The sequence below is a fragment of the Cannabis sativa genome, chromosome 8 (assembly GCF_029168945.1).
Source record: "Cannabis sativa cultivar Pink pepper isolate KNU-18-1 chromosome 8, ASM2916894v1, whole genome shotgun sequence".
In the NCBI taxonomy this organism is placed as follows: Eukaryota; Viridiplantae; Streptophyta; class Magnoliopsida; order Rosales; family Cannabaceae; genus Cannabis; species Cannabis sativa.
In genome coordinates, this window is record NC_083608.1 from 46,666,855 (window position 1) to 46,683,490 (window position 16,636).

The following is a 16,636-nucleotide window of genomic DNA, read 5'->3' on the forward strand; positions in this document are numbered from 1 at the left end:
TCAACTGTTGAAATAATGTTTGAAACACAACCAAAAGTATAACTAAATAAAAATACAATAGTTGAGAAAAGAAAAGAAACATTCTTTATACAATGCTCTGATTTTATGTACAGTGTTTGCTTGTTCCTATTATTTTCTTCACATATTGTTTGAACAAAATCTGCTGTTACTCCAAATCCAGCAACTATATCTAATTATAAGTTACTGTTACATCCAAGAAGTATGAGATAGTCTTCTCATGCTATAAGTAGCCAACTAACTCAGTTTCAGACTCTTGCATCTTTTGTCCATCTCTTCAAGATGTACTTGGTTGGAAGAAGCTTTATGTTCCTATAGTCGAGCACTTTCATTGCATGGCTGCACAAAACTCCAACACACTCAAACTTCATACAATTGCAGCAAATCGTGTCATCCGCTGAATCAAAAGTAACTGTGTACTCCCTCTGTTGCCCATATAGACTAACTCTGTACTGGAATAGCGCCTCACTGTTCGTGCATCGGTTCACAACCATATTTAGACATGTCTCATATTCATGCTGGAACAATTCAAATACAGATGGAGTGTAGAAATCCCTTGCATGCTTCAAAAAAATTACATCCCCCATTAATTTTGGAGGGTGTTGGCTCATATCATAGTTAGCTTCCAATTCTTTGTAGTGAAAATCATTCACTAATTTAGCTAGATGCTTTAACAAGGGAATGACATCCGAATCGGGATTCAAGTACTTTCTCAAGCTTGTAGTAAAAGTTTCGAATTGTAATGAACGTTCCATGTCAGCAGAGAAAATATGCCTTCTATATGGTATGGCCCATTTTTCTCTGTTTTCATATATCTGATGTAACCAATCATTTTCCCATAGACCGTACAGATCCAACATAGCCTTCCATGCATTAATGAAATCTTCTTCCTCTTCCTGATCAAAAAAGCAACGGCTTAAATCATTAATAAAAGAACTTGACCCTGCAAACATGTAACCAAGTTGTTTGACTCCATTTTGGTATAGATGCCACAGACAAGTTCTATGATGTGCTCCTACCAACACTGTATTGATTGCCTCAGCCATTACCACATCTTGATCAGTGAGGATAGTCTTTGGTTTCTTACCTGACATAGCCTCTAAGAAAGTTCTAAAAAGCCACTTGTATGATTCAAGTGTTTCATCATACAAAAGTGCAGCACCAAATATCACTATTTGTTTATGATGATTTATTCCAATAAAAGGTGCAAAAGGTCTGCAGTCTTTATGTAGTTTGTAACTCGTATTGAAGCAAACAACATCACCAAAATCACCATAGTCCATCACCATCTTTGCATCAGCCCAAAAGACATTTGTTATTTGACCATCAGCATCAGGTTGCATAGCATAGAAAAAGGAAGGGTTTTTAGAATGCTTGCCAATAAAATATTGCTGCATTTTAACACCTTCTCCTTCCCTTATTTCTCTTGTACATTTGGATGGTAGTTTACCTTTATAATCTATATCTCTAACTGTCTTACACATTAAATCCGAAGCTGGTATTGCCTGTTGCTGACCATTAGAACTATCTACTAAACTACCTTCTTCAACTTGTGTCACAACTAATCTCTTCTGTGATCTTAACATGTGAATTCTACAAGGAGCAACTAGCTCATGATTGTGTTTTTCCTCGAAGTGAGTAATCCTATATTTACCATCAGACTGTCTAGAAATGACCAACTGCGCCGAACATCCTATTCTAGTTTCCTTTCGAGGCCTCTTCACGTTCATATCGCGTTTGTCTCTCTGCCTAAAACCTTCTCTGAAGCAAGTAAATCTTCTAGATGCCACAGCACCATCTATCTTACTCCTATTTACATAATCTTTCCTAACACTGAAGCCTACTCGTCCAGCATATGTATTGTAAAACTCATATGCTTGATCTTCTGAGTTAAACCCCATTCCAAGCTTTGGTACACCATCTATCACACAATGATTAGATAACTCATCCTCAACTGCTTGAGCAAAAGTCAACCTCTTCTGTGATGGTAACATGTGAGTTGTTGAAGAGTTAACAAACTCATGATTGTGCTTCGTTTCAAAATGAGTGACACGGAACTTGTCATTGGTTTGGCGTGCTATAGTCATATGTGCTAAACAGCCAGTTCTAGTCTCCTGCCGTGGTTTCCTGGCATTACTATTCGGCCTGACGGGCCGATAGCCTTGCCTATAACAAGTGTATCTTCTGGAAACCACTGCACCATCTATCCTACTTTTGTTTACAAAATCTTTTCTGATACTGAAACCTTCCAAAACAGCATATCTACTATAACATTTGTAAGCATGGTCTTCTGATTCAAACTCAATCCCAACATCTGGAACCAAATATAAGTCTTCTTCCTCATCCTTAACACCACTGCCAGATTCTGATAAATCCACCGAGGAAGACTCAAAACGACTATAATCAACATCCATTTCACACTCATTAACAGAAGATAATTTTGGGGTTTGACATTCCTCACCATCAATGTCAACAGATGAAACATTTGGGCTCTGGTTCTCATCATGTTCACCATCATTAACCACTCTATTCTTTACAACATTCTTCAGGCTTTCACCTCCTTCACTCTGACCACAAAAACCAGCAATAACCACCTGACTCATATCAGAAGAAGAACCTCTTGGACTCTGACACCTCTCTTTATTTTCTTCATTAGAGTCCATTGACCTTCATTGAATAAATGGTCAAGAAATGAGACAAAACCCATTAACAGGAATCCTATATGGAGCATAATTTACATAACATTCATTGACTTATATTGAATTAAAAACCGAGCTAATAATATAATTGAAGCTTTAACTCAACTGAATCAACCACAACCAACAACTCAACCAATACAGAACATTTTAATGAAAAGAAAAAAACTTTACGGTGTAGCAATGAGCAATGAAGCAAAATTTCAACTGGGTTTATCTCAAATTATCAAAAAAAAAAAAGGTCAATTAAACAAAAATGTTCCTTTTACCGGAAATAAGTTAGAATTGTGAAAGAAAAGTTTAAGCAAAGGAGAAGAATTCGATGTTGGGTAAAGAATGAAATGAACGGACCTGATCTTTTTGATCTTGGTAAATGGTTGGTCGGCAGTGTAGTGAGAGAGAGCAACCGGAAGAATTGTAGAGATTAGGGCTTTTCTGTCCGCTTCGTTCGGTTACTGAAAAGGGCAAAACAATAATGAAGAGAACGAGGGTAAAGAGACCTAGCAGACGTGGCCTTCTATTTGTTTTGATTTTTACTTTTGACGTGGCAACTTTTCATTTGCCAATCAACCCTTCATTGCACATGTTAGGTGATTTCTATACTGCATGTAGACTCATAGGCATATTCTTTTGTAAAAATTAAGAAAAAGATAGAAAAATAAAATTTTTCTTAATAAGGGTGTTTTTTTGACGCCCAAACAATTATAAAGATACTCTATTAAGATTCATATAGGTGAAAATTAGTGGGTTATGGTCAGTTTTTTATAATTTTATAACTGATTAATCGGTTACGGTTTTTATTTTACAAAAACGGTAACTGATTATTTAGAAATTATAATCGTATAAAACCGAGCGTACAGTTTTTAGTGGTTTTTCAGTTTGGCGGTTTTGGACGATTTTTGGTATTTTTGGCGGTTTTAACAGTTTTTTAGTTTAACTATTTTTTTATTTTAAAAATCGAAACTGACCGCCATATTAAAAAAACCGTAACTGAAACCGACCATCAAATTCAATGATGACATGGAACCAAAAATTTAGTTACGATCTGATCAGTTTGATGGTTGGTTTCGAATTTTCGATTTTTATAAACACCCCCTAAAGATACATACAAAAATATTAAAATAAGAAAAAGTATATACAAACATTATTTTAATACAAAAAATATGAAAACAAAAACTAAAAAATATTAATAATAGTAACCATAGATATAGCATAATAATTTCACACCTTTCTATAATATAAAAATTATATATTAATAATAAATTTTTAAAGTAAAATAGTCTATTTTTTTTTTCTATGAAGAGGATATACAAAATTTCTGAGATATAAATTACAATGCAAGAGTATATATATTTAGGAATAATTATATCACATACTAAAATTTTTAATTTTTTTATTTTTATATTGTGGGATATAATTTTCTTTAAAAAAAAATTGTGTAAATTTTATACTGTGTATTGTGTTAAATTTTCACTGTTGTTTTACGGTTATTTTTTAGTTGTTCCAGTGTTGTATTTAGTTGTTTTATTTAGTGTTCTAATGTTGTTTTATAAAAATATAATATTTTTGAAAAAAATTCATGTGACAGTATTTTTGTAAAAATTAATCAAATTCTAGTATTTTTATAAATTTTTCTATATTTTTTCTTTTATCAAAAAAGAACTCTATATATAATTTTTATAAGGGAAATGGTAAATGATACCTAATGATAATGTGTTATATCAATAATTAATAAGTATGGAGTCCTACATCATTTAATATAATATATTTTTTATCGAATATTATTATTATTATTGGATGAATGGATGGAATGAAAGGATGATAACAAATTAACAATTAATAATGTTGTTGAGTTGAGAATTTTGTTTGCACCGACTATGTATATATTTGCAGCTAAATGGATATATAATAGAATAGAAGATAGTTGAAACTAGTGATAATATACATATGATTAGTTCAATGACTTGGATTTCCACTAAACTCCATTCAATTATATACCATTTATTTATACATTTCCCTACACGTAATACATACTACTTTTAATTTAATTACATATCAAATTATCAACTCTACCTAGCTAGCTAACTAGGAAACCACACACCCCACAGTCCCACACGCTATTATAGTCCATACCAAACAATTTCAATTGTATTTATAATTATATATGGATAATTATATACACATTCTATAAGGAAAAAATTACCCAACAAAAAACGTAAAAAAGAAGAAGAAGAGAAAGATATAATGATTCCTTATTATTAACACACACACACAATTGGAACATACATATTATATCAATGAAAAATATAAACAACAATTAATGATATATTAATATAATTATATCACATTTCTCCCACCAAGCACCAACCATCATCTTCTTCTTGTTCCAACACAAATCCCACATCACAAAAGCTCATTCTTTCTTCTTTTTCATCATCATCATCATCATCATTATTCTTGATGATATTCTCAACCCCTGTTTCATCATCGATCTCTAAATCAATCCTAATAGGCTCATTAGCATTATTTGGACCATAATCATAACCATAACCACTTTCTACTTGTTCTTCATCATCATCATCATCTTCATGGAAATCGGAGAGTTGATCCAAGATCTGAGTGGCAGAGAACCCAGAAACATTATTCAACCCAGTTCGGCCATCGACGACTCGCCAAGTCAGCAACCTGTGATTGGAAACGACGTCGTTTGACTTGAGCTTCATATTGCCTTTGGTCTTATCCTTGGCTTTACACGTCGGATGCAAGTGGCACCCGTTGCAACGTGGCTGCCCGCACTTGCCCGTGAATTTAGAGTGGCCCGTGGGTTTGGTGGAGACCCGAGTGAACAGCCCCGCTGTGGCTGGGGAATCGAACCGGTTCACGAAACGGGTCTCGGGTCTTGGGTTTAACGGTGAGGGTAGGATTCTTAAGGTCCGAACCATCCCATGTTGACGACCCTCTCTCTTCATTTTCTCTCCAAATTTCAGAGAACAGAAAAAATAAGAAAATATGGTTTTGAAGAGCTTTAGTTGTTTGCCTTTGATATTTATTTATATTAAAGGGGGTTGATCTTGTTTTTTAAAATAAGCTTGGAAAGCAAGGCTTTTTATTTTTTATATTTTTGTACGTGTGGACCAAGCCATTTATCTACTCTAATAGATAAGGAGAATATATGCTTATATAGTGAAAAAATAAATTGCTATTAGGCATGTCCAACACTATACTTGTGAATAGGTGTGGTTTTTTATATTATTTATTACAATTAAAATATGTAAGATTTGATATTGAATTATACCAATATAAATTAAATATGACATTTTAAGATACTTCTTAACATTTTTCAATAAAAAATACTAAAAGACGCTTTAAACAGAAGTGACATATTATATAAGAAACCGTTAGTCAATCAAATAATTATAAGTTAGCACATCAATATAATTTGATAAAATATTAGATTAAGAACATTTGTGCCAAATATAACCATGCTCTTATATATAGAAAAATTAGCTTCATTTTTTTTGCAAATAAAAAAAGTGTGTGTGTTTTTTTTTTTATTTTCTATATTTATACAAATCATAATTCTATATTTTCATGTGATGTTATTTTATAATTAATGAATGTATTCTATTTATACTTGTGGTTAGTTTTTTCTATACACGCTGAAAAAAATTATTTAAATTTTATCTTTATAATTTTTTATAAATTGATAAAATATATGTTATACCTATAATTATACTTATACATATAAATCATAAATATTCTCTAAACACTAAAAACAAAAGAACAAAAGAGATGTTCCACCACCTAAAATGCTCCCTATAATTATTTATATTAATATAAATTACGAAAGTGATTAAGACATAAACTTCTTAACGGATTAATTGGGAGTGTAATGTAACCATTAGAAAGAGTAATATATAGCTTATTATTATTATTGCTTTGCTAATGGCTTTTCATACAATATAGGCATTATTTTATCATTAGTATTGCTTTCTAAGAGTAGTTATGGTTTTTTATTTTTGCATATGACACATAAAACGGTTGAGAAAAGCTTTAAGTTTATTTTTTTGACAATGAAAGATTCAAGATTAATTAATTGGACTGTCACTTGTATAATTCGGCGGATTTAATTATTTAAAATAAAGTTACGTACTTTGAAAACTTAATTTTAATGAACCAAATTACTGGACTCAAGAATCCACCTTTTTTGGATAATAATGAAAGGAACATACTTGGATTAGTTTTATTAATTAATAGATGAAATGTTAAATATATCATACATTAAGAAACAATTTAACATTACATAACCAACTCAATAGTTTTTACATGATTAAGATGGTAGTACTATAGTGTTCTTTCATGTAAAACTCTCAAATTTAAGCTTAAACTTCCTTTGACCTATAATCTACTTATGAACAGAGTCTTAGACTAAAATATTACATCAAATGAAAAACACACAAAAAGTATTATTTATTTACAGAAAATATACACAGGGTTCTTAAATCCATTGTTGGTTGGGACTAAAATTCTGTCTTTATTTATTTTTACATTGATTTTCCAAATATTATGTCCACAATCCAAGTATCTACAATAAAATAAAGATACTGGTGTTTAATCATGTGGATTAATTGTTTATTTTTTTTTACTATTTACACAATAGAATGCCTCGTAAAATAACTAGAAACTATACACATTGTACCCATTGTTGGGATCAAATTGCACCTTCATTCACTAAAATTAAAATATGAACATTTCTTACAGAATGAGCTGTTTTCCTTTGCTGGGTTATCAAAACCTCAATCTTTTTGTAAATGAGAATCATGGCAACTTTTCAGTACTTCAAATTATACTTTCCTCAAACATTGTCAGCCTCCTCTGTGTGATCACTAATAATAAGTGGTTGTTTTCCAATGCTGGTTTCAGATGGGAGTTTCACTTTCCCAGTGGAATAGATCAGAAAACGTTGGCATATGAATACAAGGTCAAAGAACATAGAAATCTGCAATAGTTTAATAAATTTCATTTTCAACATAAATAGAGAAATATGTTATCATAGAAAATAGTTTAGAAAAGTGGTCATACCAAGGATAGAAGTATTTTCCCTATATTTCCAGTGAAGTTTACCCAAGAATCTGAAAAAAATGACAAAATTTCAAATAAATTATCATTGAACTATTCATTAAATGGGATTAAAATGAAAAATGAAGGTAATATTATTACTTTGATCTAAGGATTGTACAATCATTTGTGCAAAATTTGCAACTCCACCAGAAAAATCACATAGAACATAACCAATACTAAACCCCTCAGTGCTTTTCCTCTTGAAGTTCATGAATACCTATAAATAATTATATATATATATATTTGGTTTATAATGAAAGCTCTAAAGTACTTTAGAGGCCAAAATGTATAATCAAAAAGACAGGCTTATCTGACCTGAGGTGTATATTTGATTACTGTCATACAAACTTGAATTATGCTGAAACAATAATATGGACTAATTCAGAATGCAAACTTTTTTTGGTCAAGATACTCCCATTGAATTATGCTTAAGATATATACTTGAAAGAGACATCTTACTTGAATATAGAGATTAACCAAAGCCAAGATTGGGTTTGGAGAGCAATGAAAAAGCAAACCCCAGCAAATAACCACACAACAGAGACTATTAGAAGAGCAATCTTGGAGATGGTTTGGTCTCCTCTCTGTATAAAGACATTACACACACATCATCAACAGGAAAAGCAAGACCAAAAATGACATTAATTTTTGGCTAGTTAGCCATAATTTTCAATCTTACTCAACATGTGAGATGAGACTACAGTACAGTATAGAACAAAACAAACTTACTTCATAGATTGATATTTGGAATAAGAGAATTATTGTTAAGAGTGTAACATGTATAGAGAGAGCCACATCATTAGCTGCCACAGGTATCATCTGCCACAACAAAAATTACAATTAAAATATAAGACAGATGTTGTTTAATTTAAAAAGTGGTATTTTTGCATAAATTCCATAATTACTGGTGAAAATGTAAAATTCAGGAAAAAAGAAGAAAAAGAATATCTTTTTTAGTACTAAAATAGTAAATAAACTAACATATACCTGGCCGAAGCCATATTTCTGGAAATACTGGTTTTGGACAGTGGAACTGAAGTAAAGAGTGACGTTGTAGATGAGATAAGAAGTGTGCTTTGTTAAGTTTAGCACTATAAAATCAAAGTTCAACCCAACAACACTACATCAAAAACAAAAAAAAAAAAAAATCACCAAAATTAGAAATTTTTTTATCAAAAGAGAAGAAAATATGAACTGGGTTTAATCTAAAAAAAGAAAAAGTTGACCTTTTTCGACGAAAATTTAAGATGACTTGTGGATAGAAACAGAGTGACCAACAGAGAAAAGCAATCCAACCCAAAGCTTCGTATGTTATCTCCATCGGTATCGTATTCCACGAACCCATTATTATTATTTCTTCTTCACTTTTTTTTTTTTTGGTTATTGTGTCAGATTATTAAAAAATATCCTAAAATATCAAACATTTTTTTTTTTCTAAAAATAATGTTTTAGTGGGTGGCCAGATAGAAGTGCTACAAAATTGAGGATTACATTATATAAAACAATACGACACATTTTTTTTTAAGGAAACAATACGACACATTTTGGGTTATTATTATTATTATTATTATATTGTTATTATTATTTATTTATTTAGAAATTTAGTAATAATTAATATATTTTATAATACATATATTATTTTTTATGTTTTATTGGTTTGAGTTTTTCAGTCATTTTTATGTGGGTTATGAATTTTAGTTATAATTATTTTAAAGTGTAAAAATAAAAAATCACATAAATTTATAAGCTTTGTTTGCACCTATAAAATAATTTTTAATTTTTTTATATTATTCTGTATTAGTTTTAATACTTATTTAATTTTATTTTTATAATCTTTTTTAAATTAGTTTTTTATTTTTTAATAAATTTATATAATTTTTTATTTAATTTTATGTTTTATAATATTTAAAATATAATTTATTTTTAATAAATATTTTTTTTAATAATATAAATTTAAAGAAAAAAAAAAATAAAATTAATATAATTAAAAATATATATTTTATGTAAAATAAAAATTATTGAAAATAAGTGTATTTATAAATTTTTGAGATGGGAAGAAAATTAAAAAAATAATAATAAATTTGACGGATCAACCAATTAATTTTTTTTCTTTTAAAAAAAAAAGAAATAACTAATACATTCTAACAAAAGCATTAATAAGTCTTGTTTATTTGAAGACTTTTAACAAACAGTTTGATATAGCTCAAATTCAATCATCAAAAAGATATGTTTCACCAATTAATCTCTCTTTCTTACAATCACATCACAAAGACGACCAATCAACTAGAGCCACGTCAGCAATTAGATATCATAATCACAGTCAACTTCTTCTTCTTCCTCCTCCTGCTGGTCTTTCTCACAAGTATCGTAAATGGAGTACTTGATTTGATAATCACGATCAAAAAGATCCAAAATGGCGGTGGCAGAAAACCCAGAAAGCAAATCCTTATAAACCAAAACGGTGTCGTTTGATTTAAGCCTACGTGTCCCTTTAGTCTTGTCCTTTGCTTTCCACGATGGCCGCAAGTGACACCCGTTACACGGAGGCTGACCGCAACACTTGCATGTCAGCTTGGGCCTGGTCGGGGACACCCAAGTGAACGATCCGGATGGGTTAACGGGTTGTGACCCGACCCGATTCACGTTTCTGGTTTCGGATATAGGATGGGTCCGATTAGCCCGAACCACCTCATGTTGGTAACCTTGTTCCTTGTCCCATTTCATGTTTTGGGTAAATTGATTATTGTGTGGCCTTTGGGATTTGAGATGACCCTGGCTGAAGAGTGTAATATGGCTTTGTTTCTATATTTATAATATCATAAGTTTGTAAAAAGTTTTGAGAATAATTATAATATGAGCTTGGGAGGCAAGGCATAGACGTGTTGACCAAGCTAGCTATAGTGTCATGAAAAGACAAATAAGAATGTTGACTTCATTATATGGAAATTAAAGATATTAGTGGTGTTAGAGGGTATCAAATCATGTACCAAATCAATGTAAAAAAAGAAACTTGTATTTATCACATTATCAAAAATAGGGGTCTACAATTATACTCGAAACTCGCAATTTACTCAGCCTGAAACTTGAAAACCTCACAATCACAAATATTGGATTTCAATTTTAGTATACCGAGTTCGGGTGTAACCCGGTTATGTACTGGGTCGGGTTTGGGTTTCAAAATCTAAAATCTACCCGAAAGCCAACATTTTTTTTCATTTTTTTATTTTTAATTTTTATGTATATATATTATATAATTATATTATATATATGTTAATTTTTTAATTGTAAATTTGTGAGTGTGTGTTAAATTGTTAATGTGTTAGTTTATGTAATATGTATATATAATGAAGATATATTGTATAATTGTATTATTTTGTAATTTTTTTTATTGAAAAAATGATATTTAAAAAAAAATAAGAGCCTAGCTTAACCTGAAACTCGACCCGTCCCAACCCACCTGGACCCGAAAATCTAGATTTCATACGGCTGAGTTCAGTCCCAAAATTTCAAAACCCAAACTCGAAAATTTGAAACCCGTTAAAACCCACCTGATGTGCACCCCTAATCAAAATGCTAGTTAGTAACCCTGATTACTTTTAATAAAATGTAATAAATCTATATGTGTTTGGACTTAATTGGCTATTTACACAATATTTGTTATACCAACTAAATTAAATAGCAAAATTATAGTTTTAATGATTAATAAAAAACATGGAAAGTAAATTTAGGAAAAATATGTGATTTTGTTTTTTTTGAAAAAACACAAATAAAAATTGGTACTTTTATTTAAGTGAAAATTACATGAAATATAGGATTTCATAACAAAGTTAGAAAAATATGGCATTTTTAAGTTTGCCACTCTTTTATGGCATTTTTTTACATTTAAGATTTTTTATGGTATTTGATATGCCATATTTTTATAAACTTATTATCCAATCCCATATTTTATGTTTTTGTTTTTAGCTTAATTAGTTTTATTTATTTTTTAATTTATTTTACACTTACATTTTTGGGTTTCTTTTTATTTGAAAAATTTACACCAAATATTACATTTTTTTTCAAACATTACATTTTTAATTTGACAAGAACATTTTATTTTTATACTTTTATTAATTTTTTTTTTCTTTTTTACTTATTGAAACTTCAAAAAGTTTTTTTTTTTTGTCTTTTTTATATATTTTTTAGTCAATTTTGGCTCTCTTTTTTCTTTTCAACTTTTAAGTCAGTTGCTACTTTTTTTTTTCTTTCTTTCGCTTATCTCTCTCTATTGTTTTTTTTAATTTCTTTTTGTCTCTCTTTTTTTTTTTTTAATTTTTTTTCTCAACCTAAATTTTTTCTCTTAATATATATAATAAGTGTACATTTTTTTATTTCATTTTTTTTTACAAAAATTAAACTTGTTTTTTATTTAAACTACTATTTGTTTTTTTTTTTTTTTTGTTAAAAACTAATTATTCCATTAAAAACAGCAGAAAAAAAAACCAGTTTCATCAACATCATCCTGAAAAAAAAACAATATAAAAAATCATAATCTAAAAAAAATCCAAACTTTAAAAACTAGTTTCATCAACATTGAAAGAAACCAATAATTTCATTTAAAGAATACAAAAAATAGTTTCATCAACAAGATAATGAAAAAAATTACAATCTAAAGACGATACTAACTTTAAAAACCAGTTTCATCAATATTAAAATAAACGAATTATTTCATTAAAAGAGGCAAAAAAAAAAAAATAGTTTCATCAATAACATAATAAAAAATACACAATGCCTAATAACTAAACTTTTACAAATTAACGATACTAAATTTAAAAACTAGTTTCGAACATATAAATTTTATATCAATACGTAATAATCAAACTTCTAACTTCATTCTTTATTTTGACATTTAATTTTTCATTTGCTTGCTCAAAAATTAGAGTTAATTTAAACATACAATATGCAGCAAATATAACAAAGAGAATCATAAATTAAAATGAAAGAGAAAAAAAAAGAAACAAAGAAAATTAAAGAGACAAAAGTGCAATAAAAACCATAAAAGAATAACAAAGAAAAACAAAACAGTTAGTAAAACAACCAAAATAAAAACAAACAAATAAAAACCAGTTTCTTGAAATAAATTAATAAAAAATTGAATAAAATTCAATTATGAACAAAAATAAAAAAAAAATAGTTATAAAAACTAGTTACTTAAAAAAACCAGTTATGAAAATAATAAAATAATATGTGTGTCAGAAACTGATTAATTAAAATAAAATAAAAATTGTTGTTCAAATATCATACAATAAGAAAACTGGTTTTATACAAACTAAAAAATAAATAATAATATCATAAAAATTGAGCAACCCTATTAAAGAACAATTAAAATCTGTGAAACCAGTTTCGACATGTGAAACCAGTTTTGACGTTATAAAAAATCATAACAAAATACAAATGTTAATAATAAAGTTAATTGAAACCAGTTTTATCAGACAATCAAATCAAACCATACACACACAAATATACAAAAAAAAAAAAAATACTAATTACAAATATAATCAAAACAACACATAATGCCTACCAATAATTTAATAACAAAATATAAATGTAAGTTTCCAACCTAGAAAAAAAATAATAAAAAGTAACTTGAAAAAAATTCTAATAACATAATGAAACTATTTTTTTTATTCTTTTAATGAAATTAATAGTTTCTTTCAATGTTGATGAAACTGATTTTTAAAGTTTATATTATCTTTAGATTATAATTTTTTATATTGTTTTTTCTTCAGGATGATGTTGATGAAACTGGTTTTTTTTTTCTGCTTTTAATGAAATAATTAGTTTTTAACAAAAAAAAACAAAGAAAAAAAATAGTAGTTTAAATAAAAAAAAAAAACAAGTTTAATTTCTGTAAAAAAAAATAATATCTATAGTTGAGATCATTTTTTATTTATTTTAGTATTTTATTTTTTTAAAAAAAGAAATAATAAATAAAAAGAAACACAAATTTAAAGTTTTTTATGGCATTCCTCAAGACTTTTTCCCATATTTGTAAGTTTTTTAAAAAAATGCCATATTTAGTGTAATTAAGTTTTTATGCCATATATATCAAAACTTATCTTTATTTTCCCATATTTTTGTAAATAGCCCTTTATTTAAAAGTAATTTGGGCTTTAGCCCACAGTTCGCCAACGAACCCAATAGCCAAACCTTTTATCTCTAAGCCCTAAAAGGAGCCCTAAAAGTAATTTGGGCTTTGGCCCATAGTTTGCCAACGAACCCAATAGTCAAACGTTTTATCTCAAAGCCCTAAAAGGAGCCCTAAAAGACAGCTATAAAATTGAAGACCAAAACCCTAGCTCGTCCATTTCCCTTTCGCCTCGTTGCTCAGGTTTCCCTCACACTTCTTAACTCGTCGGCGGCGTCTCCTCCACTAGCAGACATGGTAACACATCTTTTTCTCCAACATTTGATCTTTAGTTTTCACCGGAATATATCTTTCAAAAATTTATGTATTCTGCTTTTAGGGTGCCTATATCTAATTGCATATCTTATAGAACTAGTTTTCGATTAATGCTTATGTTTTGTGTTTTTCTGGATACCCTTTTGGCTTATCTTTCGAGTTTAGTCTCAAGTATTCTTCTTTTTTTTCTTATCATAATCCGATTACGAAGTTTAGTCTCAAGTAATTATAACTTCATAATTAAAAAAATATGAATATAGGAGCTGGAAATTTATACCAATTGGCAATAGATGAATAACAGTAGTGATAGTGTAATTTTTTTGAACTTGATTTGGTGTGATTTGATTATTTAGAAATGTCACTGAAGCTTGTAACTTTAATTCTGATCTGGGGATTTTTGGTAATTTGAGATTATCGTCCTTAATAATGTGAAATACTCAATTTTTTTTTAGTTCCTTTAGGATAAAGAGATCTTACTTGATTATATTATCTTCTGTTTTTGGTGTCATTTTAATTTTTTGTGATATGTTTTTACAGGTGAACGTTCCTAAGACCAAGAAGACTTACTGCAAGAGCAAGGAGTGCAAGAAGCACACCCTTCACAAGGTGACTCAATACAAGAAGGGAAAGGATAGTCTTGCCGCCCAGGGTAAGCGTCGTTATGACAGGAAACAATCCGGTTACGGAGGTCAGACCAAGCCAGTCTTTCACAAGAAGGTAAAATTGAAAATCTTCATGTTAAATACTCTTGATTTTTGTTAGTGAAGTTAATGATGGTAAACGAATGTGCTCTAATTGATGATTTACAATGTTAAGGGGAAGATAATGTATCTGTTTTGTGAACATAATCTACCGTTGATTCTGCTCGCACTCTTTAAATTTTATGTCCTATGATGCTATATTGTGTAGTTTTATTAGTTTTCCTGTTGAAATACTATATATAATGTAGCATTTGGGTGGTATGGAATAGAAATGTGCCCTAACCAATGGTTTACAATGTATAATCTTTTGAGAGAACATGATGATTAGTCACTGATCTTTCTCACCCACTATACTAACTAATGTTTATACATTTTGATTACTGTGTATTTGTTCAGCTTCATTTTCATCATTTTTAACAAAATCAATCTCTCTAAACAGGCCAAAACTACCAAGAAGATTGTGCTTAGGCTTCAGTGCCAAGGTTGCAAGCATGTCTCTCAGCACGCAATCAAGGTCAGCTGTGCATTCTATATACTGTGTCAATGTGTTTACTCTATGCTGATTGTTGTTTTCTTCCATATTTACTGATTGTTGTTATCTATGATTTTGCAGCGTTGCAAGCATTTCGAGATAGGTGGAGACAAGAAGGGAAAGGGAACTTCTCTGTTTTAGATTTGTGTTACTGTGTCATTTTTGTTTTTATGGATGTTGAAATAGAGTTATGGTGATATTTGTTAACCTAGACATATGTTGTCATGTTAAACATCGATTTTGTTTGTTGAACTTTTGTCAATGTTATTCTTCTTAAGGTTCCTATTAGAGTTTAAGCATTTTGCTTTTTTAAACTTTGTGAGTTCCTTAAAATCACTGAAATCAAAAGCTTTCCTGAACTAAGTTAATTGGATTAACGCTTGGAATATTTGATAATGGGTTTTTTCACAATAATTGTTTCTAAAATGGTATAAATAGTTTCAAATGTTAGCTGAAGCTGCATATATTTTTTTTTAACGTGGACTTAACTAAATCTGAAACCACAATTACACCAATGCAAACATTAATCGATTTCTTGATTTGTTTTCCATCTTAGAAATTTGTTTTGAGCAAATAAAGATGCCTAAGTACCTGAAAGACCATGCTTTTATTGAAACCTGAACTTTCTAGAATGAATTGTTCATTAGTACTAGACATTCCCGAAAAATATACCAAGATCTTGCTCTGATTAGGATTGAGTATCACCACTTGAGAAGAGTAAGAGGTCAGAGATGGTTAAGCTTTAAATCTACACATTTAGGGTAGTGTTTGAACTCTTTCATTTGGGACACCTTAGCTAACAATTTTGAAAGGTATTTCATTTCCCACACAAATAATAATGGAGATATTGAATCTTCTTATTTGAGATCTCTTTTGAAGCAAAGTACTCATGCATAGTACCATTGATCAATAAAGAGAATTTTGGGGTAATAACACTCCATCACAAGATTAACAAACTATCCTAAGTCTTATTATTCGAAATCACATTCTATTGGTACTTATTAAATTAAAAGATTGGATTAGTCTTTCTGTTTCTGTACCCACCCGCTATCCCTGTTTGAGGGTGATTAAATATCTATAGGGGAGCCTCCTAATAAAGAAGTTGCTTCTTGGAATTGAAAGAATA

At 29.4% G+C, this 16,636-nt stretch overlaps 5 protein-coding genes across 5 annotated transcripts; 1 reads left to right on the forward strand and 4 right to left on the reverse strand.

Annotated features, from left to right (window-relative positions):
- Positions 1–61: 61 nt before the first annotated feature.
- LOC115699543 (protein FAR1-RELATED SEQUENCE 5) lies at positions 62–3,337 on the reverse strand. Its single transcript, XM_030627011.2, has 2 exons — positions 3,066–3,337; positions 62–2,685 (listed from the first exon to the last, which is right to left on the reverse strand). Exon 2 carries the CDS (start codon positions 2,679–2,681, stop codon positions 267–269), a length of 2,415 nt encoding a protein of 804 aa, XP_030482871.1. The 5' UTR covers positions 2,682–2,685; positions 3,066–3,337; the 3' UTR covers positions 62–266.
- A 1,607-nt stretch (positions 3,338–4,944) lies between these two features.
- LOC115698643 (uncharacterized) lies at positions 4,945–5,926 on the reverse strand. The gene has a single exon (XM_030625771.2). It carries the CDS (start codon positions 5,681–5,683, stop codon positions 5,057–5,059), a length of 627 nt encoding a protein of 208 aa, XP_030481631.1. The 5' UTR covers positions 5,684–5,926; the 3' UTR covers positions 4,945–5,056.
- A 1,494-nt stretch (positions 5,927–7,420) lies between these two features.
- On the reverse strand, positions 7,421–9,292 carry LOC115698834 (cystinosin homolog). Its single transcript, XM_030626030.2, has 8 exons — positions 9,062–9,292; positions 8,823–8,955; positions 8,565–8,654; positions 8,295–8,419; positions 8,151–8,193; positions 7,935–8,052; positions 7,797–7,846; positions 7,421–7,713 (listed from the first exon to the last, which is right to left on the reverse strand). The coding sequence occupies exons 1-8, from the start codon at positions 9,178–9,180 to the stop codon at positions 7,570–7,572; spliced, it is 822 nt and encodes a 273-aa protein (XP_030481890.2). The 5' UTR covers positions 9,181–9,292; the 3' UTR covers positions 7,421–7,569.
- An 844-nt stretch (positions 9,293–10,136) lies between these two features.
- Positions 10,137–10,559, reverse strand: LOC115700326 (uncharacterized). The gene has a single exon (XM_030627895.2). The coding sequence runs from the start codon at positions 10,557–10,559 to the stop codon at positions 10,137–10,139; it is 423 nt and encodes a 140-aa protein (XP_030483755.2).
- A 3,544-nt stretch (positions 10,560–14,103) lies between these two features.
- On the forward strand, positions 14,104–15,824 carry LOC115700809 (large ribosomal subunit protein eL42). Its single transcript, XM_030628462.2, has 4 exons — positions 14,104–14,259; positions 14,815–14,994; positions 15,418–15,492; positions 15,592–15,824. Exons 1-4 carry the CDS (start codon positions 14,257–14,259, stop codon positions 15,649–15,651), a joined length of 318 nt encoding a protein of 105 aa, XP_030484322.1. The 5' UTR covers positions 14,104–14,256; the 3' UTR covers positions 15,652–15,824.
- The last annotated feature ends 812 nt before the right edge of the window (positions 15,825–16,636 follow it).

Coding starts and splice junctions, on each gene's coding strand:
- LOC115699543 (XM_030627011.2), bottom strand. CDS start 2,681: ATGGACTCTAATGAAGAAAATAAAGAGAGGTGTCAGAGTCCAAGAGGT.
- LOC115698643 (XM_030625771.2), bottom strand. CDS start 5,683: ATGAAGAGAGAGGGTCGTCAACATGGGATGGTTCGGACCTTAAGAATC.
- LOC115698834 (XM_030626030.2), bottom strand. CDS start 9,180: ATGGGTTCGTGGAATACGATACCGATGGAGATAACATACGAAGCTTTG. Junction 8,194..8,294: donor TGGTTAATCTCTATATTCAA/GTAAGATGTCTC, acceptor TTATTGTTTCAG/CATAATTCAAGTTTGTATGA. Junction 7,714..7,796: donor GGAAAATACTTCTATCCTTG/GTATGACCACTT, acceptor AAACTATTGCAG/ATTTCTATGTTCTTTGACCT.
- LOC115700326 (XM_030627895.2), bottom strand. CDS start 10,559: ATGAAATGGGACAAGGAACAAGGTTACCAACATGAGGTGGTTCGGGCT.
- LOC115700809 (XM_030628462.2), top strand. Junction 14,995..15,417: donor AGCCAGTCTTTCACAAGAAG/GTAAAATTGAAA, acceptor CTCTCTAAACAG/GCCAAAACTACCAAGAAGAT. Junction 15,493..15,591: donor TCTCTCAGCACGCAATCAAG/GTCAGCTGTGCA, acceptor ATGATTTTGCAG/CGTTGCAAGCATTTCGAGAT.